The sequence below is a fragment of the Nicotiana tabacum genome, chromosome 5 (assembly GCF_000715075.1).
Source record: "Nicotiana tabacum cultivar K326 chromosome 5, ASM71507v2, whole genome shotgun sequence".
NCBI lineage: Eukaryota > Viridiplantae > Streptophyta > Magnoliopsida > Solanales > Solanaceae > Nicotiana > Nicotiana tabacum.
In genome coordinates this window covers 76,809,757-76,833,884 of record NC_134084.1, presented here as the reverse complement: position 1 = coordinate 76,833,884, position 24,128 = coordinate 76,809,757, and the positions used below count along the sequence as shown (strand labels likewise).

The following is a 24,128-nucleotide window of genomic DNA, read 5'->3' as shown; positions in this document are numbered from 1 at the left end:
CCATTCTGACCCTCGGATCAAAATCTCACTATCGAACCGGAAACTTTAAAATTCGACCTTTCTGCATTTCACGCCTAAATTCGCTACGGACCTCCAAAACACAATCTGAATACGCCCCTAAGCCCGAAATCACCCAAGGAAGCTGACAGAACCATCGGATTTCCATTCTGAAGTCGCTTCATACTGTTCCGACTACAGTCAACTTTCCAATACTTAAGCTCTCATTTAGGGATAAGTGTCTTGAAACTCTCCGAAACTCGAAGTCGAACATCCCGGCAAATCAAAATAGTAGAAATAAACTCGGGAAAAGCAGTCAATAGGGGATCTGGGTATTAAATTCTTAAGACGACCGGTCGGATCGTCACATTATTGCAGTAGTTACATCTGGAAATAATGTGTTTGCCAAATTTAATAATCACATCATCAAAAGGGAGTTTGCTATATCATAGCCTTCATACTAGAAATGACATTTTAAAAGGAATAGTAGATTTCCATACCTTGTCTATGAATTGAACTTTTGGACTATATTTCCTTACCAGATTCCATGCACTTTTATTTGTGTACTTGCCATTATCCGAGAGTATCCAAAATATTTGACCATCCTTGTTTTGGTTGCCAATAGGAATGATTTGGATATGGTGAACCAGATGATCTGGTAGGAGCTCCTTCAACTTGTTGGTATTCTATTGACCATCAGAAATGAATTCCTTTACCAAAGATTTGGAATTCTTTGGGGTATCAGGGAACTGTTTTGCTAGGGGCCTTTAAGCGACCAATTATCCCACCAGAAGTTATTAGAGCCAGAATTCACCTATCACACAATATGATTTTTTGCAATATCTCTCATTTTGAGAACATGACTCTGGCATGGGAATTACCTGGAGCAAGCTTTTTAGAGACTAAATAAGATCTGACACAATATTTATTTCTAATGAAAGTGGCCTAGAGAGATGATGTGGACCTTATCCTCCACCGCCTTTTCATATCTAACATATTACTAATATCTTCCATTTTTCTAATGCCAATGCCTCCTTCATCAAGAAGGAGGGCAAGATGGTTCCAAGAACTCCAATAATATTTCTTGTGATCCTCAGAGGAACCCCAGAAGAAATTAGCAAAATATTTCTCAATTAACCTAAATAATTCCTTAGGAGGAGTCATAGAAGAAAGAGTGTACACTGGGATAGACTAAAGAACACTCTTAATTAGAGTAGCTTTACCCCCATGAGAAAGCATTTTGCCTTGCCAGCCATTAAGCCTTTTCACAATTTTGCTAATCATGTTATCAAAAAAGTCAATCTTTTTCCTACCCACATACAATGGACAACCTAGATAAGTAAAAGGAAAGTTCTTATCCATAAAGCCAGTGCATTTTCTAATCCTGTTAATTCTAGTGGCAGCAGTATTAGGAGCAATTAATAAGTAATTTTTGTCCCTATTAACTAGCTGACCAGAACTTCTTTCATAGTTATCAATAACATTCATGACCAGTTTGATAGAAGTAGAACCACCACTACAGAACATAACAATATCATCAGCATAAGCAAGGTGGTTAATCCTAGGAATGTTAGGGGGCATGGAGAATGGAGTGAAGTTAGGATTTTTATATAAAGAGTTGAGAGATCTAGATAAGACTTCAGCAACAATAATAAAGAGACTAGGGGAAAGAGGATCCCCTTGCTTAAGCTCTTGAGAAGAAGTGAAGAAGCCATGTCTCATACCATTAGTGATAATTGAGTACCATACATTTGATATGAGATTGTGCACCAAACCAATCCAATTATCAGAAAAAATAAATTTTCTAAGTGCTCCAATTTAATGATAACATTACCCCCATTATTGCATTGAGAATTATTGTGAATAATTTTCTGAGCTAACAAAATATTTCCTGAGATGAGTCTATCCTTAACAAAGCCACTTTGGTTCAGGGAAACTATTTTATGCAACAAAGTGTTAACTCTAAGAGAAATAATTTTTTAGATAATCTTGTTAGTAAAGTTGGATAAGCTAATGGGTCTAAAGTCAGAAAAGGTAGTAGGATTGTCAATTTCAGGAATTAGAACCAAACAAGTATGAGAATAAAATTTGGTCAAACATTTTCCTTTGAAGAAATCTTTCACAAAAACAATGACTTCCCTCTCAATTATTTTCCAGCAACTCTGAAAGAAGGTGTCATTGAAGCCATCTGGTCCTGTTGTGTTGTGAGGGCTGAGGCTAAATATTGCTTCCTTGATTTCATCTTGCTATGGGGCCTTTCTAAGCATTTTATTGTCATCACCTGAAACACAAAAAGGAATACAATCTAGGATAGAATTGTTAATTATAGGTGGGGTGAGGTTAAAGATGGTTTGAAAATGTCTCACAGCTTTTCTGGTTATCTTCTCATCTCCCTTAATCCAGCTTCCTCTACTGTTTTTTATGCGATTAATTTGTTGCCTTCTTCTCTTCTCTATAAGGATGGAATGAAAGTGTCTGGTATTCTTTTCCCCTTCTTCAAACCACTTTATTTGAGATTTTTGTTTAAGTATGGGTTCTTGAAGACTGAGCCATCTAATATACTGAGCATGAGCCATGTTGACATCTTCTCTACTCTTTTCCGAGTTATCTTCTATATCAATGTCCTTCAACTCCTGAAGTTTATCTTCCCAATTGGTAACAGCTTCATTAATGTCCCCAATTTCATACCTAGACCATTGGGATAGCCTTTTACTAAGAGCTTTGAGCTTACTTTGAAGAATCCACATAGGATTCCCAACCACTTCTGTATTTCATGATTCATTCACTATATCAAAGAATCCCTCTATGTTAACCAACAATTCAGAAATCTAAAATAATTGATGTGTTGATTATCAGCATCCATATTCTTCATAAGAAGGGGTCTATGATCTGAACCTGTCCTAGTCAGATGTCTAATAGAGGTTCTTTGAAACAATTGATCCCAATGATCATTAACAAAGATCCTGTCAAGCCTTTTCCAGATTCTCTTCCCATGTCTTCTGTTATTGCACCAAGTATAATTAGAACCATTGTAACCAATGTCAATGAGGCCACAGTTGTTGATACAAGTTTGAAATTCCAAAGTTTTATACATTCTGTGAGGTTTACCCCCTAGTTTTTCATTAGGATCCATGATTATGTTGAAATCCCCTCCCACACACCAAGGGACATCAACCACCATATTATCTAGTTCAAGAGATTGTCATAGGTCCCTTCTATCTATGGATTTGCATTTAGCATAAATTGCAGTAATATATATGTCCTTCATACCAATAGCATTGTGAAAGTTGATTGTGATATGTTGATCGCTGATGGTAGTGGTTGTAGTAGTGTTGTAGGAATTCTAGAAGCACCAGATTTGGCCAATATTATTGCAGCAACAATGTTGGAAACCCAAGAATTTCATGTACCCCTCTAATTTATCATTAGAGATAAAAGGTTCAAAGATAGCCACGTATTGAGAGTTGTTAATGTTAATCAATTTCTTTATCCTATGAATGGCTTTTTGAATCTAACTCCCCTAATGTTCCAAAATAGAGTACTAATCATTAAGATCATTTGGGGGGTTATCTTCCTTTTGGTTCCTCCTCATAGAAGGATGAGTTATGTTCCTGTTTCTTCTACTAATTTTCCTGATTTCACTTCTTCCTCTCCTGTTATTCTGTTGTTGATCTTTTGTAATGGTATGGGAATTTTGATCTTCTTTTCTCCCCTCTTGTTGGCTGTTCGATTGTTCTACTCCTTGCCAGCTATCAAAAAGGTCATCTTCTTGATTAGGAATGTTACACTCTTCCTTGTTTTCATATAAGTCTACAGCAAGTTGAAGTCCCGAGAGATTCTTTATTTATGTTAGAACAGTAGAAGATCTGGGGTCACCACACTGCTCTTGACCTTGTATCCCTTCACTGTTGTCTTCTTGATTAGTTTGAGTAATTCTGTTTTGAAGTTGTTGATCCCCTGTTCTATTAGTCTCACTCAAATTCTCAGAAGAATTCTTGTTGATATTCTCAACAGTTTGTTCCTATTGGTAGTCGTTGTTTTTTTGTTGTTGGGCTGCGTATGCTTTCTTTAGTGGATTGCCTTGAGAAGTCATTTTGTTTTGCAGCTGAAACAGTTTCTTCTCTTTGTTTACTGTTACATGGTATAAACACAACTTTACTCTTCTTTTTTGGAAACTTCTTAGGTTTCTTCTTCTCTGTCTTCTTCTTTTTATCCTTTTTGTTGTTGCGAATGACCTCTTCATTTTGTTGTTTTGAGTGTTCTCTGGATTCGGCAGATTTTGAGATTTTGCTACTCTCATTAGCCTTGCTCCCCTCTTGTTGTTTGGTTGACTGATGATCAATACCTTGATTCTACTTCTCTTCTTCTTGAATATTTTCAACTTTCTTTTTCTCCAGAGCTCTGCAATTGATCATGTAATAACCAATTTTTCTATAGTATTTGCAATATTTTGGGACTCCTTCATACTCCAATTTTTGAGTGTAGACTTTGAGAGGAGAATCTTCATATTCTTGGCGAACAAATACACTTTGAGGCAGTGGCTTCAGCAGGTCCACTTCAACTCTAATTTTAGCCATATTTGGCCTTGTTCTTCCCATGGTGGCAGCGTCCAATGCAAGAGGTGTTCCAACAGAACTTAGGAGTTGTTTGACATACGTGCATATGAAATGGTAAACCAGGCAAGAGAATCCACGCCAGAGCCACTGGTAAGTCTTCCTCTGGCTTAAAATCTGGAGACCATTTTTGTAGCCACATTTGCATACCATCAGTTTCAGTAATCCTCCTAAACCAAACTGATTTCCATTCTTCCTCATTAAATAGGTCAATAAAAATATTATGATTATCAAAAAACCCAATTCTAACTGACCCCTTAAGAGAAACAATTTCCTTGAATCTTGACCTAATTCTATCGATTTGGGGATGGGGTCTTAGAAATCGATCCACAATTATAAATTTGCAAGATTCAGCCATTATACCATAGTAATCAGTTGCTTTGAAGATAACAGCAGGCATACCGTTATGAGTAGTGTGTCTAGCTTTCACCTTCTTTTTTCTAGCTTGAGATCGATCGGCGAGGAGCTAGAGGGGGCTGAGATTTTATCTGCATAAGAGGTGTTTCTGGAAAGGATTCCTTGCATATGAGAGGAATCCTCTTTAGCTTGCTGGTGCCTTCCAGACGCGCCGGTTGGAGGCCTCCGACGGCTCCATCTGGTGGCGCGTGGACCAGAAGTATTGAGAAATTAGCCGTTTGGGAGATGTTTCAAGAATTCAAACTCTCTCTACTTGAATTTCATAAGTAGCTAGTCAACATCATCACATAAAACGGGACAGAGGGAATTACATCTAAGTTTTAATGATGACAATAGTACAAATCTAACCAACTCTAATTGATTGTCGGAAATTAGGAAACCTATGCAACTGCTAAAGACATCAAAAGGAAAGAGATTAAATGCAGCTACTCTAGGCGATCACTAAAGTAAAAATGATAAGCAATCAGTTTGTAAATTAAGGAGAGTTGATAAAGAAAGAAATCAAAAGATTTTGATAAAGGTTAGAGTGATCAAGATCAATCAAGATGTGTCGCATATTACTCTTGAAAATCAAGAACGCAAGAAGGAAAGAAGATCAGTGAATCCAGCCTTCCTAATGAGTTGGATTCAGATGCAACTCTTGGGTCAAATCTCTTAGAATATTATTGCCTTAATCAATGGTCAATTGGCAACGGCAATTTCAAGAGAAGATCACAAGTCGCAAGATCACAAGTCGTACATATAAGAAGAACTGAAAGACAGAAAGAAGGACTACGCAACTTAATACATATTTCTATATCTTTCTAATTCCTAGTACAAACATTGTATTCATGAGTTTACGAGAGTCACAAAAGATAGAAAGAGTTAGAAAACAAATAAGAATTTGTGTCAAGCATAAACTATCATTGTTGTCGAATATTGTTAGTGATGAACGAACTAAAACCACAACTATTGTAACGACTCAACTATTGAAGATCCAAGAGAACTCATGTGACGCAAGGGAACTGGATGTAAGTACTGAACCAGTATAAAACTTCTGAGTCGTTACTATTTTAATTCTTGCACAATTTGCTTCGGCTAATTTCTAACCATCTGATAAAGAGAAGTCACTATTACTTTCTCTAGTCAACTGAGTTTTTAAATTGGTCACAATTTACCCCTCCCCTCTTGCGTTTCATCTTACACCAGAGCATCATTGCAAACATGGTAATGAAAAAGAAACACTAAAGCAATCATATGTCATATAGCGACATTTTCAGCTTCTTGTTCACTATGTTTTGAAGTAATTAAAAATAGTAGTAGATTAACTAAACAAAAGCTATAGGTAGCTTTTTGAATTGGAAAAATATTACTAGTACCATAGAATTGAGAAAGAAGAAAACACAATAAAAAGAGTATCAGCAACTAGCTTCAAACTTTATGTGGAGAATAAGAAAATTGAAGAACTAAATTAAGTGAAACAGATTGATAAAGTAGAATATACTCCATCCATAGAGAAGCAGTAAAAGTTGGTGCTTTCAATGCATGGTGGCAGAAAGCACGAACCCATTTGCCATTGCACTTGCTAATTTCCCTCTCCAATATTTGTGGAGGCAGAAGTTGGAAGAAGATGCTCTATCTGCCCTCCTTCCTCCAAGTTTGCTATGTGTTTCACTGATTTACCCTTTCGGTAAATGGCATATATCACTAGTTGTGCCATTCCCAGCAGACATCCTATCCCATTTGGTACCTTAAAAGTATGGAAGTAGATTTAGGATTTAAATTGAAGTGGTTCGAAATTCTAATTTCTTTAAAAATATGGGTTAACCCTTAATACCAAGTTATATTACTTTATTCCCAATTTTATGCTAGAAGTATTGATTCAATTGTACCCACTCCGACACTCTAAGTCCGCTTCTGACTGTACTAATGCAAGAACACTTAGAATTGGTTAATTCAAATATAGGGTCCATCATCGGGTCACAACTATTTTTTTCCTTTGACTCGACAGTCATTCTTACGAACTATATTTGTAGACGAATGTATAACCCTAATTTTCAATGAACGCTTGATTTCTATTTGAAGTACAATACAATGTGAAGGAAAAGGAAAAAAAAAAAGAATTGCGGAACCAGAATTCTGCAATATCAGTGAAATTAGATTCCAAAAATTTGTGATTTCAATTTAAAACAAAATGCCCCGTGTTTAAAATACAGAACAGTAGCTGAGCCAAAAGTTAAGATGGAGTTCCAAGCTTTTTACAGATTTGGCCACAAGAAATACTGGTCACAAAAATGTGCGAGCTTAAAGAGAAGTATTATACTATTCAAGAATTATATTCCACGTGTATGGCGCATGAAAAACACCCCACATCAGATTTTTTTTTTTTTTTTTTTTGGTCTAGGGGGATTGAAAAACGTAAGACGTAGTTCGTAGGGAAATCGAAACACCCCATATCATAGCATTATGTGCAGGTTACAAATTCTGAGCAAGTTTAGAAGGGGTTTTATGGAATAAGCCAAAAATAAAATCCTTAAAATAATAACGTGGAACTGGCAAAGAACCTAAAAGTTGAAAGCTTATCTCTCTAGCTAAAACAAGTCTAACATCAATTGGAAGTGGTATTATTTTATCTAATTGTTAACTTAGATCCCCACAATATTGCTTGCACGATTGTACAATTTGTTTCTCAACGTGTATTAGGCGTTTTTTCTTCATAATGATGACAAGTTTAAATTTGATTATCTAGCAAAGAGTACTGATCAAATCATTGAGAATATTATTATATAAATGATGATAATTAATTAAAAAATAAATTAGGGTAACTTACTCCAAGAAACCGGTCTCGTACAAGCAAGGCGTACAAAGTCCAAACTCCACCATTTAAGAAAAAGAAAAGTGAGAGAAGGAATGGCATGTACTCAACGCTCTTTGTTGTCACCACTGTTTTCTGCCAAAACAAATATTATCCCAAATTGATATTTAACTTCAATTTTAAGGTAGATAGCCCACATGCATGAGTGGTTGAGTTAGTTAATCAGAAACAAAAACAAAGAGATTATATCTAAACGTAAGGCATGAGTCTGGCATCTTTGCTTTACTTAGAACATAATTTTTACGTAAGAAAACAAATTTGTATTGCTTTTGCGTATGGTTTACAAATATTACAAGAATATTTAATAAAGGAAAAAGGGGCTTACCACCACGCTAAGAGGGGAACTATACATGACAATGTTTAGAGCTGAGCACAAGAAACCAATAAAATCAATTCTCATCTCCCCATGACATCCAAATTGTGCCAACAGAATAAATGTCGCTGAAAACCCTACATTTAAAACCACAACTAGTACCGCAGTCTTTAACTGTAAAAAGTTTAGAAAGAAAAAATAAAAATATCAGTTCAACTAAAATTTTTAATTTGGCTTTTTCAAATTTTAACTAGTCATGTTGATATCTCTATAACAATTCAGATATAATTAAAGAAATTTTCTTTAAGAGTTAGTACAAAATATCAAGCACTATCAGAATTTCAGTTAAATCTAGCTTGTTATGACGCTGACTAATTTATAATTGTGAGCTTTAGTGAATATATATTTCAAAGAAAAAGACAGAGGGGAAATATTTTCTGGACCCATTTTTCTGCTCTCCTAAACGTAACACCCACTATATTCCATAAATTGCTGCATCTTAGTTTTGTAATTCTACTTCCACACTTATTAAAAAGAGTAGGTAGTTATAAAAACAGAGGCATTCTTTTAAATATTAATTAATTGCAAAATTTATCTACATTTCGCGTATGTTTTTGAATGAAGGGTGCAAAAATTATATGATCAGTAGAAAATTCATTTACTATAACAATAAAACAGTTTAGGACTTACTCTCATTTTTGGTGGAGCAAAGAGCAGGAACAAGGACAGGTATATAATCTCAACGGCAACTCCAAAACCATTAGTAGTGGATACAAGAAAACTCCCTTGCTTTATAATTCCATAGTAAGTCCACAACGATGAACTTAGCAATGTACAAATGTATGGAAGGCTATCAAATTCCTCAGTCGATTGATTCTTCACTATCCTAATGAATGTCCCTCTGCATTATTTATGTATCATTTCAAATTAAAATAAGGATCCTCAATCCATGCAAAAGATCTAGCAATTAATATTTTCTTTCTTGTTTGATTGGTTACTTACACTGGAGAAAGAAACATGAGAACTGAGATGATGTTGCCTGAAAAGTAGGAACATACATATTTCAACGCTAAAAAACTATTGATATCCCAAATGTCATAAAGGAGGAGGAAGTGCTATTACCTATCACTCCGATGACAAAAGCTACGATCTCCATGTTGACAGCCGAAGGAGAATGAAGAAGAATGACTTGAAGGGAAGAGAAAGAGAAACTTGCAGCTAAAAGTACCTTTCTGCCTTTCTCGAGTTAAATAGCTTGGGAATATGAAATGACATTTCTCGGAAGCACCATTTGACAATATAATTAAATACGAGAAATACTTTAAATTTAAAAAGAAAAAGATGTTATATTTATGACGAGGTAGAAAGGAACTAATATATTTTTTGTTCATTTCCGAGATTGAAAAGTTATTTTCACATTACAATTTAACTTGCCACTTATCAAGTGTGTTTGGCATGTAAAATTCTTTATTACCCTTCATTTCAATTTATCCGGCAAAGTTTGAGTTGCATGGAGTTTAAAAAAGAAATAAAAAATTTTGAAACTTAATTACTATCATAAATATTTCAAAATATTTGTGTGATTATAAGATGTTCGAAACTTATGATCTTAAATAATTCATATTTTTTGTGCGACTATAGAAACTTATCACTAAGGTTAAAATAATAGTTTAAATTAAATAAATTTTAAATTTAACAAAATTTTGAATAAATTAAAAAAAGAAATATTATCATATAACTGGAATGAAGGGAGTAGATAATAATCGTGGAACAAGTGATAAATTAATTGAAGTCCACATATTGGATGTGAACTCCCAATTACATTTTGTCATCGTGAATCATATGCACTTAGCTTGTAGACCAATGCTTGTATTGTACCACTTTCTTGTCTATGCGCCCTTTCATTCTAAACCTTTTTTTCCTTGTCTTTGGAGGTGGGAGACAGTTAGGGTGAAATTTGATTTTCTTATGTTAAATATCTACGACTACTAAATATATTTCTACTAGTACTTCCTCTATCTTTTATGTGACATTGTTTGATTAGAAATTTAGTTTAAGAAAAAAAATTAAAACTTGTTTTCTAAAGCAAATTATAAAAATATATGGCTATAAATTATCTTATTAGGATAAAATAATAATTTTAAAGTTAAATTATTTTTAAATATAAAAAGATTTTTTTTTTGCACAGACTAAAAAAATACATCACTAGGGATGGACACTTGGGTAGTTCGAATTGAATATAAAAATTTCAGTTTGAATTTTAAATTTTTGGAATAAAGAAATTATAATCCAAATAAGCTCGGATTGGATCGATTTCGAATTAATCGGTTTAGATATTTTGAATTTTCGATTTTGAGCTTATAAGTTGAATTTCTCTTCTTCGCCTTCTTCGCCTTCTTCGTCGTCTTCGTCTTCTTCTTCTTCTTCTTCTTCTTCTTCTTCTTCTTCTTCTTCTTCTTCTTCTTCTTCTTCTTCTTCTTCTTCTTCTTCTTCTTCTTCTTAGAAAAATAAATATTCAAATCAAGCATTCATGTTATATTGCCTTAATAGTTCCTCATTCTCATCATGATCATCCAAAGAAAGTGTTCATGCAAGTAATAAAATCATTATCTGTGATGTCCCGATAGGTCATCTAAAGTTTTAGAACCTAATTATATATTTTGAAGCCTCAAATATCGTATTTTAGCCTTTTTTGATTTACGTGCATAGTCCGGATATTTTTCTAAAAAGCTTTTATGTTAAAAACTAATAAAATATGAAATTGTTTGCCTTAAAATCTATTTGGGTTGGCTTTGGTCAATGTTTCGCGCAAACAGCACTCGGATCCATATTTTGACGGTCCTAGTAGGTCCATATCGTAATTTGGAATTTGGGCATATGCCCGAAATTAAATTCTGAGGTCCCTAACTCGAGTTATCGTATTTTGTTGAAAAATTAAGGCTTAAAGGCTTAATGAATCTAAAAGTTTGACCAATCTTTGACTTTATTGATATCGGGTTCATATTTTGGTTCTGAAATCCGGTATAGGCCCATTATTATATTTATGACTTGTCTGTCAAATTGGTGACAAACGGAGTTGGTTTGACGTGATTCGGACGTCCGGTTGTTAAAATAGAAGTTCATGAGTTTTCTTGAAAATTTCCTTTGATTTGGTGCTCAATTCGTAGTTCTAGGTGTTATTTTGGCGATTTGATCATGCGAGCAAGTTCGTATGATATTTTTTGACTTGTGTGTATGTTTGGTTTGGAGCTCTGATAGTTCAGGTGAGTTTCGGATAGGCTACGAAGTAAATTTTGGACTTAGGAAAGTGCTAGTGTGTTTCAGTTCTAGTGCAGGCCTCAGGACTCACAATTGCGAGGTCAGGCTTCCCATGTGCGACCTCTGTTAGGTTCGCATTTGCGAGTAACTCCTCGCATTTGCAAAGTGTAGTTGGGACACCTTAGGTTCGCATTTGCGAACCAGACTTCGCTTTTGCAAAGTGGGACTAGGGAGGCTTGGTCGCATTTGCGTTCATTTTGGTCGTAATTGCGAAAGATTAATGTTCGCATTTGCGAAAAAATTATCGCAAATGCTATAATAGCAGAGATGTTGAGACTTTGCATTTGCGAAGGTATTCTCGCATTTGCGGGGTTCGCAACTTGCGATCATTTTGGTCGTAATTGCGAAAGATCAATGTTCGCATTTGCGAAAAATCATCGCAAATGCGATGATAGCAGAGATGTTGAGACTTTGCATTTGCGAAGGTATTCTCGTATTTGCGGATCTGGAGACTTCCTTTGAAGATCTGGATGCACTATCTTTACGGCGTGTCGTGTGAGGTATTCACGGATCATTGGAGCTTGTAGTATTTGTTCAAACAAAGGCTCAATTTGAGGCAGAGGAGGTGGTTGGAGTTATTGAAAGACTATAATATCACCATCCTGGGAAGGCCAATGTGGTGGCCGATGCCTTGAGTAGAAAGGCAGTGAGTATGGGCAGCCTTGCGTACATTTCAGTCGGTGAGAGACGACTTGCATTAGATGTTCAGGCTTTAGACAATCAGTTCGTGAGATTGGATATTTCAGAGCCCAGTCGTAATCTAGCTTGTACAGTCGCTCAGTATTCCTTGTTTGAGAGCATCAGGGAGCGGCAGTATGATGACCCTCATTTGCTTGTCCTTAGGGACACAGTGCGGTACGGTGATGCCAAGCAGGTTACTGTTAGAGATGATGGAGTTTCGAGGATGCAGGGTCGTGTTTGTGTGCCTAATATAGATGGACTCCATGAGTTAATTTTTTAGGAGGCCCACAGTTCCCGGTATTCTATTCATCCCGGTGCCGCCAAGATGTATCAGAACTTGCGGCAGCATTATTGGTGGAGGAGGATAAAGAAGGATATAGTTGCATGTGTAGCTCGGTGTGTAAATTGTTAGCAAGTAAAGTATAAGAATCAGAGACTTGGTGGTTTGCTTCAAAAGTTAGAGATTCCTGAGTGGAAGTGGGAGCGTATCTCTATGGATTTCGTTGTTGAACTCCCGCGGACTCAGAGAAAGTTCGATGCGGTATGGGTCATTCTGGACAGGTTAACCAAGTCAGTGCATTTCATTCATGTCAGTTACCTAATCTTTAGAGCGGTTGGCTAAGATCTATATCCACGAGATCATTCGTCTTCATGGTGTGCCCGTGTCTATAATTTTTGATCGAGGTACGCAGTTCACCTCGCACTTCTGGAGGGAACTACAACTTGAGTTGGGCACGCAGGTTGAGTTGAGCATAACATTTCATCCTCAGATGGACGGACAGTCCGAGCGCACTATTCAGATATTGGAGGATATGATTTGTGCTTGTGTTATAGACTTCGAAGGTTCTTGGGATCAGTCCTTGCCACTTGCGGAGTTTGCCTACAACAACAGCTACCAGTCGAGCATTCAGATAGCTCCCTACGAGGCATTATAAGGGAGGCAGTGCCGATCACTAGTTGGATGGTTCGAGCCGGGGGAGGTTCGGTTATTGTGTACAGATTTAGTACAGGATACCTTGGGTAAGGTCAAGATTATTCAGGAGCGACTTCGCACAACTTAGTCCAGGAAGAAGAGTTATGTCAACCGTAGAGTTCGTGATGTTGCATTCATGGTTGGAGAGAGGGTCCATGAAGGGTGTGATGAGGTCCAGAGAGAAGGGCAAGTTGATCCATAGGTATATCGAACTTTTTGAAATTCTTCAGAGAGTGGGTGAGGTGGCTTACAGGCTCATATTGCCGCCTAGTTTATCAGTAATTCATCTGGTGTTCCATGTTTCATGCTCCAGAAGTATCACGGTGATCCGTCTCATGTGCTAGATTTCAGCTTTGTCCAATTGGATAAGGATTTGACTTATGAGGAGGAGTCGGTGGCTATTCTAGCCCAGCAGGTTCGTTAGTTGAGGTCTAAGAGTTATACTTCAGTTTGAGTGCAGTGGAGAGGTCAGCCCGTCAAGGCAGCTACTTGGGAGTCCGAGTCGGACATGTTTAGTAGATATCCACACCTTTTCACCAGCCCGGGTACTTTTCTATATATGTTTGAGGATGAACGGTTGTTTTAGAGTTGGAGAATGTGATGACCCGATAGGTCATCTAGAGTTTTAGATTTTAATTCTATGTTTTGAAGCCTCAAATATCTCATTTTAGACTTTCTCGATTTGAGTGCGCAGTCCGGGTATTTTTTTCGAAAAGCCTTTATGTCAAAAACTGATAAAATATAAAAAAAATTACCTTAAAATTCATTGAAGTTGACTTCGGTCAACGTTTTGAGAAAACGGACCCGGATCCGTATTTTGACGGTCTTGGTGGGTCCGTATCATAATTTGGGACTTGGTAGTATTCCCAGAATCGAATTCGGAGGTCCCTAGCTTGAGTTATCATATTGTTGAAAAATTGAGGCTTAAAGGCTTAAAGAATCTAAAAGTTTTACCAATATTTGAATTTATGGATATCGGGTCCGTATTTTAGTTTCGGAATAAGGTATAGGTCTATTACTATATTTATGACTTTTCTGTCAAATTTGGTGAGAAACGAAGTTAGTGGATGTCCGGTTGTTAAAATAGAAGTTCATGAGTTTTCTTAAAATTTTCTTTGATTTGGTGCTCAATTCGTAGTTCTAGATGTTATTATGGCAATTTGATTGCGCGATCAAGTTCGTATGATGTTTTTGGACTTTTGTGCATGTTTGGTTTGGAGCCTCGAGGGCTCGGGTGAGTTTCGGACAGCCTACGGAGTGAATTTTGGACTTAGGAAAGCGCTTGTGTGTTTTAGTTCTGGTGCAGGCCTCAGACATCGCTGGGGCACCTCAGGTTCGCACTTGTGAACCAAACTTCGCCTTTGTGAAGTGGGACTGGAGGCTTGGTTCGCATTTGCGATCATTTTGGTCGCAATTGCTAAAGATCAATGTTCGCATTTGCGAACAAATCATCACAAATGCGATGATAGCAGAGATGCTGATACTTCGCATTTGCAAAGGTATTCTCGCATTTGCGGGGTTCGCAATCGCAATTGCGACATCTGCAACTGGTCTAATAGCTGAAAATGGGATTTTCTCTCATTCTTTAAATTTTCAAAACAAGAAAACCCTAGAGGCGATTTTCCAAAGAGCATTTATTCCCCAATCCATTGGTAAGTGATTCTAACTTATTTTCTTTCGATCTTTCATTACATTTCATAAGATTTCAACTTAAAATCTAGTATTTTTATGGTGAAAATTAGGAGTTCGTGTAGAATTAGGGATTTTTATAAATTTGGAATTTAGATCTCAAATTGAGGTCAGATTTCAAAACATAATACATAACCGGGATCGGGGGTGAATGGGTAATTTGGTTTTGGTCCAAATTTAGGGTTTGGGCCAAGCGGGCCCAGGAGTTGACTTTTGTTGACGTTTTCAATATTGACCTAAATTGAATCTTTTGCAATCGTGGGTAGTTCCAAAGGCTTAATTTGAATCGTTTGGTTGGTAATTTGCTAGATTTTGTTAGTTCGGAAGCTTGTTTGAAAGGCAAAGTTGTGGTTGAGCTTTAAGTCGATCTTTGGAATGAGGTAAGTGTCGTGGTTAACCTTGACCTGAGGGATTATGATTTATTTGCCTATTTGCTATATGTTTAGGTGTTGGGTATAATGTATATGTGAGGTGACGAGTACCTATGCGTTTTTGTAAGTTAAAGCATGCGGGTGGGACTTGTTCCTTGTAATTATTGCCTACTTTGATCATGTTATCCATGCTTAGACTAGTTACTTATAAAATTGATCATTCTTTCCACGTTTATGGGTTTTCTGTGATAATTGAGTATTATTTCCAAAGTTGAGGTTGGTATTGTGGAACCATTTTGACGTAAGACTTGTTCTTGTTCATTCTATCTCCATGTTGTTATATGTTCGTTGTTATATGGTAAGAGAGTGTGTTAATGCACAAAGGGTCATGTCGTGCCATATTGTGAGAGTTAATGTACGAAGGATTATGTCGTGCTATATTTTGAGAGTCAATGCACGAAGGGTGATGATGTATCGTATCTGTTGATTTATGATGAAAGTGAGTGTAAAAGCACGAAGGGTGATGACATGTCGTTATCATTGTTTCATTGTGAGATTGAGAGTACAAGCATGAAAGGTGATGTCGTGCAGTTTTATTCATTGTGTTTATCCGTTTTACTAGTTAAAGGCATATTGACTGTTTTGGTTATCATTTCTAGTTGTATTTTATCATATCTTGTACCCCCTTTTGCATGTCTCCTCCCAATAGTACATGTTTAGCCTTTATTTGTTGTTATCTTGTACGTATGCTGCTATTTGTATAGGTTATTTACATAGGTGTCTTGTCATAGCCTCGTCATTACTTCGTCGAGGTTAAGCTTAACACTTACGAAGTACATGAGGTCAGTTGTACTCATACTACACTCTGCACTTCTTGTACAAATTTTGGTACTGGTCCCCAGCTGTTCGTGAGGCATAGTAGCTCGGATTTGCTGACTTGGAGACTCGAGGTAGATCTGCTGGCATCTGCAGACCTTGAAGTCCCCTTCCATTTCCCCTTATTTACTGCGCTTTCATTCGAGATAGTTGTACTTCTTTCAGACTCTGTTTGTAGAAAAATTCTAGAAGCTCGTGAATTGTGACTCCAGATCCGGGTTGTATTAGATAATATTGGCTTTTATGTTATTCCGCACTCCGTTTTAGTTTTATTTCGGCTTAATTGATCTTGTCATTGAAATTGATTAAAATTAGCTTACAAATCCTAACGTTGGCTTGCCTAGCAAGTGAAATATTAGGCGCCATCACAATCCCGAAAGTGGGAATACATATGAGCTAATATCTAATGGATAGGGTATTGGACTTATTACTAATGGCATATGGATAATGGACTAATATCTAATGGACACGACTAAATATAAAGTATAAAATTTTGAATTCTCGGATATCCAAAAATCCAAAGTATCAAATCCAATCTGAAACCCCAAAATTTTAAAACTGAAAACTGAGACCCAATCCACAGTTCGAAATCCAAATAAGTAAGAATCCAAAATATTTGAATTCCAATTCGAATTTTGGATTTGCCCAAATTATGCACACCCCTATCCATCACATAAATTGTGATAGAAGATATACTAATATATATTTCTTATTTCCACTTTGTTTGACATGGTCACTTGATTTTTTATGTGAAATTGGATATACATTTTTCAAGTTTTTGAAAATAAAAATTGCACATATACAAATTACGTAAAAAGTATTATAAGTTAAAATAATTTTTTTGGTGTAAAATATAAAATATTACTATAGACCAATAAAAGTTAATACACCTAGGGGTCGTTTGGTACGAGGTATAAGAAGGTATAGTGCTGGTATAAAAGTTTAATTCCACTTTAATATTTCGTTTGGTTAACAAACCAGGTATAAGTTATCCCAGGATTAAAATTAACATTGGGATAACTTATACCTTATAGAGGTTGGGGTAATTAGCACCGGTATAACTTATACATTCTTCTTGTAAATTATGCAATTGTCATATTTAATACAACATACCAAACAATAGATAAAAAATAATTCCAGCATAACTTATCCCAACATAACTTATACAAATATAACTTATCCCGACATAAGCCGTATTCAAACTAAACGACCACTAATGAGCGCTTAATGACTTAGGCTACCTTTCACGAAGGGTTCCTAGAACATAAGGCCTCCAAAGAGAACGAAGTACGAAATCTCCGTATAAAGCTCATGTTTACGTGCTCGTGCTAATCCCTTAAGCATTTTCGGTCGCCCCTAATTTCTGTTTGTATCTGTTGTATTACAAAATGACTATGTAGTATATAATCTTTAAATAGCTTCCAATTCCTAGTTGTCCATGTATGATAAACCAAATCCCCAAGTACAACAACTGTAATTTATTTTTTGAACTTCCTCCAATGCTTCATGCTTGCATTTGATCTACAGTACGTAAGGTTTACATAGTAATATCTTTTTTTCTGGATATCTTGACCAATAGAATTAGTGATAGCTCCCCACAATACAATAGTCCATGCACAGTCAGCAAACAAATGGTATATAAAGTCTCAAAATCATCACTATCACATAGACAAGAGGTAATACTTTCACATATATATAATCCTCATTTTTAAAAGTCTTTCATTAGTTAGAAATTTAGCCTGCATAGCTAACCATAGCATAAATGATATTTAGGTAGCAAGACTGCAACTCATAACAAAAGGGAATTGAACCAACAACCAATCAAAGATTTTGAACCCCCTTAACCTTAATCTTTGAGCTATGCTTTTGGGTTGTGTCAAAGGGATTCAAAATATGATATATAGAGGTACAAACCGAGTTTTGCCGTATATGTATAGTGTAATTTTCCACAAAGGAGGAATATCGGATGAACATCCTTCCGCCCCTAAATCCGCCCCTGCCTCAGACTAAGAAGATATTTGGATTGGCTTAAAAGCTGGTCAAACCAGCTTAAAAGCACTTTTGGGCTTATTTGAGTGTTTGGATGGGATATAAAAGTGCTTTTAAGCTACATACTTTTAAACTAAAATACTCAAAACAAGCCAAAAGCAATAAGTTGGGCAACTTTTGGCTTATAAACTCCTTATGTTTGACCAAGTGATTTACCTTAATATCCCTTCTACTTTTTCTAAACCCCAAAACTACCCTTCCTTTACTAATTAAAGTGTTAGTTCTCATCACCATTTTCCAGTTTTATTGTTGCTGCTACGTTCACCAAAATTAGTAACTTTTTTGAAGTGCTAAAATGGAAGCCAACAGTAGCTTTTTAAATAAATGTTGGATATACTCTGATATTTTGTAAATATTATTCTTTAGCTTTTTTTTTGGTTCCATAACAATTAATTCTCTTTGTGTGGTTGAATCCGTCCTTTGTTTAATTGCTGAAATTATATTTTAAATCAAATATTTCATGTTACCCCAGAATCTGAAGCTATGAACGGAAAAATCACTTTTTTGGTCAAATAATTAATTATTATATATTATTAAAGAAATAATTTACATTTAGATAATTAATTGAAAGTGATTTAGTTATAAATTATTTGTATGTGCGTTAATTTAGAATAAAAAATATAGTAACATCTTCTTTATAATGTTAACAACTTTAAGGATATTTCAGTCATTTTTAACAGAAAAAAGTGCTTACTAGCATTTGTTTACTAAACACTCCAACAACTTTTTTTCAGCTTCAGCACTTTTATCCAAACACATAACTGCTTATTTATAAAACAAGCTCCAGCACTTAAAAAGAGCCACTTTTTTTAAGCCAATCCTAACGATCTATTACCTAGCTAGCATAATCAGGTAACTCATTGAGACTGAATAACAACCATAGAAGTTTAAGAATACTTCCGAGTTATCCATGTCCTATTGTGAAACTTCTTTCTATACCCACTAAAGTTAGCAGGTAGAGTATGAGGCCTAAAATCTCCGCTCCACTAATTTTCATATAACCCCCATGAATCCATTTTGCCCATAGCACATCCTTCTTCTCATATATGAGTTTCCCAATCGAAGTCATATTAAATATTCTACAGTTCCTAAACATTCACTTCACCATACTTCTTATGTAAGCTATAATGACCTAATTTGTCATTTTGAGTTCTAGTATTTGTTATCAATCTTTGTTCCAAAATAATTTATGCAAAAAATAAAATAGAAAACAGAAACAGAAATAGAAACAGTAGAATTAAAAGTTTCGAGTCCAATAGAAAACTATATTTCCTTAAGTGATTTAATCCCCTCATTGTTGCCCAAGGTTATTGGATTAATTCCTCTCAGGATAGAACGGAATAACTATTCTGTAATATCGACATTGAAAATTATAAAACTTCGTCGAACTCAACAAACGACAGTAAACCACATTGATGCTTTTTTTTTTGGAGAAGGTGTCTATTCGCCAAAAATTAAATTTCTGTTCGGCACGAATTTGACTGTTAGGAAATTACCGCTGCGAATTTTTAAATTAAAAATTTCGCGAAAAATACATCAGAAAAGAAATTAAATAACGAAAAATAATTTGATCCAAAAAATTTATCAATCAAACTAATTGGCTAAAGCCGAGCGAGCGACAACGACAGCGGCGTGAGACGCCACTTCTTCTCAACTCTTTTAAGAGCTAGAAGATATGCTTCTTTATATAAGCACAAGGATTTTCTTTTCATTTTCTGATGAGGGACAAAGTGCCTTAGTAAAAGGAATACTTCAAAGTTCAAACTTTTCGTCTCCCTCCAAAAAAAATTCTTCTTTTTTCGTTCACACCTCTTTATTAAAAATCTAACAACATTCCGTTATATGAGTTAAGACATTAAGTAGGTTCATATGATGTTTTAGGACTTGCATTGATTAGAACATTTGGTTGCTAACTAGGTTTTAACATGCTTCCTACCTATACCGAAATACAACAAGGACATGAGTTAAGAAAAGAAATTTTTACCTCCTATAGCAAAGGTTAACACCTTATTTATTTTAAATAAATATCATTTAAAAAATTATATTCTATAGATATCTTTTAAGGTTTATAGCAAAATATTTAATTTTGGTTACCTCCTAGCCCTAAGCCACTAAATACTCTAATCAGTTACACTTTTTTCTTTCTCTCTCTACTTTGATACATCCCATTCTCTTCCCCCATCTCATTAAAATTTTCGATGGCGGAAGGGAAACAATCTTTGCTTGAGTATCACGGAGTTCCAGTTTATCAATCTATGGATAGCTTGAAATCTAATAATGGCATATTTTGGGGTTTTGCAGTATTGCTTCATATGTCATGAATGTATTCTACTGGTTTGATTCTTCTCCTGGTTGCTTCGATTCACCGAGCAAATACCCAAGGCAATATGCCGTTTGAGATGGCTGGTGCCTGGTTTCAACGCGTTAGCTACTGACGGATCTAAGAAGTACGATTTCGTCGTGCAAAATAACGGTAACATTGTGACATTGAAGACGAAGATTGTGAAGATTACCGGAACTCTAATTGATGAATAGCCGTTGGCTATTTTTATGGTTTGTTGAACTCTAATTCGCCGGAAATTAGGGTTTGTTCTTGAACAAAGACGATGGAGTTTGGGGCTGAGCAACTTGATTTTCTGTCAATATATTTCAATGTATTTTCATGTATTTCATTGTATTCATTGTCTTTTTTTTCATTGTAATTCAATGTATCTCGTTGTATTCCATGTATTTCATTGTATTCACTGTCTTTTTTTCTCATTGTATTTCAATGTATCCCGCTATATTCTATGTATTTCATTATATTCACTGTCTCGCTATATACCATGAATGTATTCATAAGTTTTTTTTAATTAATATAATTTATGTATTCAGATATATTATATAATTTCTCTGAAGATTGCTATGTTTTTGGGGTATTTTTCGGTTGAGAATCTTTTTTATAACTGAATCCCATGTTTCACTCCATGAATACAGTCAAATACACTCGAATACAATAACTGATTAGCTGGACTTCCCTGATTCACGCCTATTTTTGCTACTGTATTCATGAATACAACAGCTTAAATATATCAAATACATCTTATAACCACGTAAAAGGTATCTATAATCTGTAATATAGCAAATAGTATCTATAAATGACTAATTACTACTAAAAGATAGTGCTTTATGAAAATTTCTCTTAAGAAAACACAAACAAATCCATTCTAACAAATTAGTAATTTTATAAACACACAACTACGAAAGAGGATTTTAAAATGTACAAATCTAGAAATAATTTTTTACATTGATATTGCTATAAATAATGTAGAAACGAACTCTAAAAAGCTTATGTGAAGGGAATGCTTGGGCGTGAAAATGTTGTTGGCATTTTCATCGTTCCGCAAAAAACAGAGCTATGGAGTTTTCAAATACAACGGCCCGATAAAATCCCATTAATAGAGTTTGGGGAGGATAGCGTGTGCGCAAACTTTACCCCTATTCCGAATGGATAGAAAGGATATTTTCCAAAAGACCTCAGCAGAGTATTCAAATACAGTTGAAAGAGAAAGGTAAAGTTTGGGCATGAACCGCGCCTTCCAGACAAAGTAATGCGGGTAGGAGATTGGGTGAGTCGGTTAATTAGATTGGGCCATATAGGCAGAAATTGCAAAAAGATTGGGTTTAGGTAGAAATGATTAATGGGAAAACTATGCAAATTACCTATTCAATTCAAACTAATTACTCGTATTTACCCATTCTCAAAAGAATTACAAAAAATGCACACTCAATCAAAATTAATTACTCGCTCATCCCGCTCTACGTAAAAGACATCTCCACCAAAGCTTTTCTTGTTTATTCGCTAGCCAATAGCTTTTAAGCTTCTCCTCTTTTCAACAATTCTCCATTTAAAATTTATGTGGGTGTTTTAATCAAGATTATAATCATATCAGTTGATCCGAAATTAGTTAAAGAGGCAATAGACCTTTTAGGTGTGGGGTCTACTACTAGATTTCAAATCTAAAGAGTCATATTGTTTTAAGTTTTGGCGAGAAAGTTCCTTTCCTATTGCAAAGGAACCTCATCTTGGTTTGTTTCTTCAATGGTTCTCTCTGGCAGTATTATATGATCACGGTTGCACGTTATCTTTTTGTAATGTATATAAAAGATTGGCGAAGCTCTGGTGGTTCTCGATTAAGGGACAATGATAATTTTTTAGGTATTTTAAGTGGTATCTGAAATGGGTGTTGCTAAAGTCTTTTATCAAAATTGCAGATCTGATTTTTATATGTGTTTGAAGACCCATCATTGTTGAGCTTGAAGTTTTTTAATATGAATTATTAACTTGAAGATTTTGTTGTTTGATTCAAAGTGGGTGTTACAATATGTTATCTATAGTACCTTTGGGAAGTTTATACTAAAATTTGGTTGCATTTGGAGCTCATTTGAGGTGATTATAGGATTAAATTTTTGAAGACCTTCCATTGTTAAGGTTGGAGCTTTTTAATCTGAAGAAGCAAAACACAATTACCCAACAATATATCGTTACAGTATATCATACACTATAAAGTATATTGATTTATTATTCAGTTTACTACTACAATATAATTTATCGGTACATAAAATAGTATTCCTACAATAATATACTATAATAGTATACACTATATTGTAATAGTATTGTCACAACCCAGATTTTCCACTGTCGGGATCATGATGGTGCCTACTCTTGAAAGCTAGGCAAGCCAACAGATACATTTCTAACACATAAATTATTAACACAAACGGTAATAAATAATAACTGAAGCTAAGCAGATATAAAGTGCGGAAGTTTCATAATAGTTCAAAATTCTAAAACAAGGCTACCCCAATGATCTGGTATCACAATTTCATGAACGTCTAAGAAATTCTACAAATATAGATTTAAAAAAATACAACTGTTCTCAAAATGAAAAGAGACAGGAAATCTAAGACAGAAGGAAGGGGACTCCAGTGTCTGCGAATGTCGGCAAATCTACCTCAAGTCTCTTGTGGACTGAAGGCAGCAACCCAAACTCTACTCATGAGGTCCGGCACCGAAATCTGCACAGAAAGTACAGAATACAGTATCAGTACAACCAACCTCATGTACTGGTAAGTGAAAAGCCTAACCTCAGCGAAGTAATAACGAGGATAGGACACGACAACCATATAAACCTGTGCAGTTAAATCATATACGAGGAAGTAATAACAACATAAATTTAACACAACATAACGGGAAGGGGGAACATGCTGAGGTGAATATCAAATTCTGACAGTAATACAGTAAAAAAAGCAAGGTAAATATCATGCTTTGGACCAACAAAAATAATAACACAGTAACACGTGCACGGCATCACCCTTCGTGCTTTTACTCTTGTCCTCACCATAATAATCAACAGAAACGGCATGGCATCACCCTTAGTGCATTAACTCTCATAATCATGGCACGACATCACCCTTCGTGCATTAACACTCACAGAATATGGCACGACATCACCCTTCGTGCATTAATTTTCAAAATCATGGCACGGCATCACCCTTCGTACATTAACTCTCATAATCATGGCACGTCATCACCCTTCGTGCATTAACACTCACTCACAATATCGTGCACGACATCACTCTTCGTGCATTAACACTCACTCACAATATTGTGCACGACATCACCCTTCGTGCTTTACACTCTTCCTTACCCAAACAGTAGAAACAATAATATTCCGGCAAGGGAATCAACAATAACAAATCTCATTTCAACAGTTAACTTCACAAAATAAGTCTCAACTTGAGTCAATACCAAGAAAATATCATAAGACTTGTTCAACATGGAGAATCATCAATTTAAGCATGAACAATACGTAATAAGAGACACAACAGTCACAGTATAAGACTCACTTGCATGCTCAACATCAACATATAGATACTCGTCACCACACCTATATGTTGTACTCAATACTAAACACGTAGCAAATAAGACAACAAC

General features: G+C 35.4%; 2 protein-coding genes across 2 annotated transcripts; both read right to left on the bottom strand.

Annotated features, from left to right (window-relative positions):
- Window positions 1–2,143: 2,143 nt before the first annotated feature.
- LOC142180822 (uncharacterized) lies at window positions 2,144–3,178 on the bottom strand. Its single transcript, XM_075252910.1, has 3 exons — window positions 2,893–3,178; window positions 2,364–2,761; window positions 2,144–2,278 (listed from the first exon to the last, which is right to left on the bottom strand). The coding sequence occupies exons 1-3, from the start codon at window positions 3,176–3,178 to the stop codon at window positions 2,144–2,146; spliced, it is 819 nt and encodes a 272-aa protein (XP_075109011.1).
- Window positions 3,179–6,340: 3,162 nt separating this feature from the next.
- Window positions 6,341–9,467, bottom strand: LOC107761797 (bidirectional sugar transporter SWEET17-like). The gene is made up of 6 exons (XM_016580077.2): window positions 9,317–9,467; window positions 9,197–9,233; window positions 8,885–9,095; window positions 8,207–8,368; window positions 7,837–7,956; window positions 6,341–6,756 (listed from the first exon to the last, which is right to left on the bottom strand). Exons 1-6 carry the CDS (start codon window positions 9,348–9,350, stop codon window positions 6,592–6,594), a joined length of 729 nt encoding a protein of 242 aa, XP_016435563.1. The 5' UTR covers window positions 9,351–9,467; the 3' UTR covers window positions 6,341–6,591.
- Window positions 9,468–24,128: the final 14,661 nt, after the last annotated feature.

Bases quoted from the DNA above. Each gene is read 5' to 3' on its own strand.
- LOC142180822 (XM_075252910.1), bottom strand. From the start codon at position 3,178: ATGGTGGTTGATGTCCCTTGGTGTGTGGGAGGGGATTTCAACATAATC. The intron at 2,762-2,892 runs GTTCAGATCATA...CATGAAATACAG, and splicing joins TAGACATCTGACTAGGACAG to AAGTGGTTGGGAATCCTATG. The intron at 2,279-2,363 runs GTGAGACATTTT...TTTGTGTTTCAG, and splicing joins AGAAGATAACCAGAAAAGCT to GTGATGACAATAAAATGCTT.
- LOC107761797 (XM_016580077.2), bottom strand. From the start codon at position 9,350: ATGGAGATCGTAGCTTTTGTCATCGGAGTGATAG. The intron at 9,096-9,196 runs GTAAGTAACCAA...TAAATAATGCAG, and splicing joins CTCATGTTTCTTTCTCCAGT to AGGGACATTCATTAGGATAG. The intron at 8,369-8,884 runs GTAAGTCCTAAA...AACTTTTTACAG, and splicing joins TTGCTCCACCAAAAATGAGA to TTAAAGACTGCGGTACTAGT.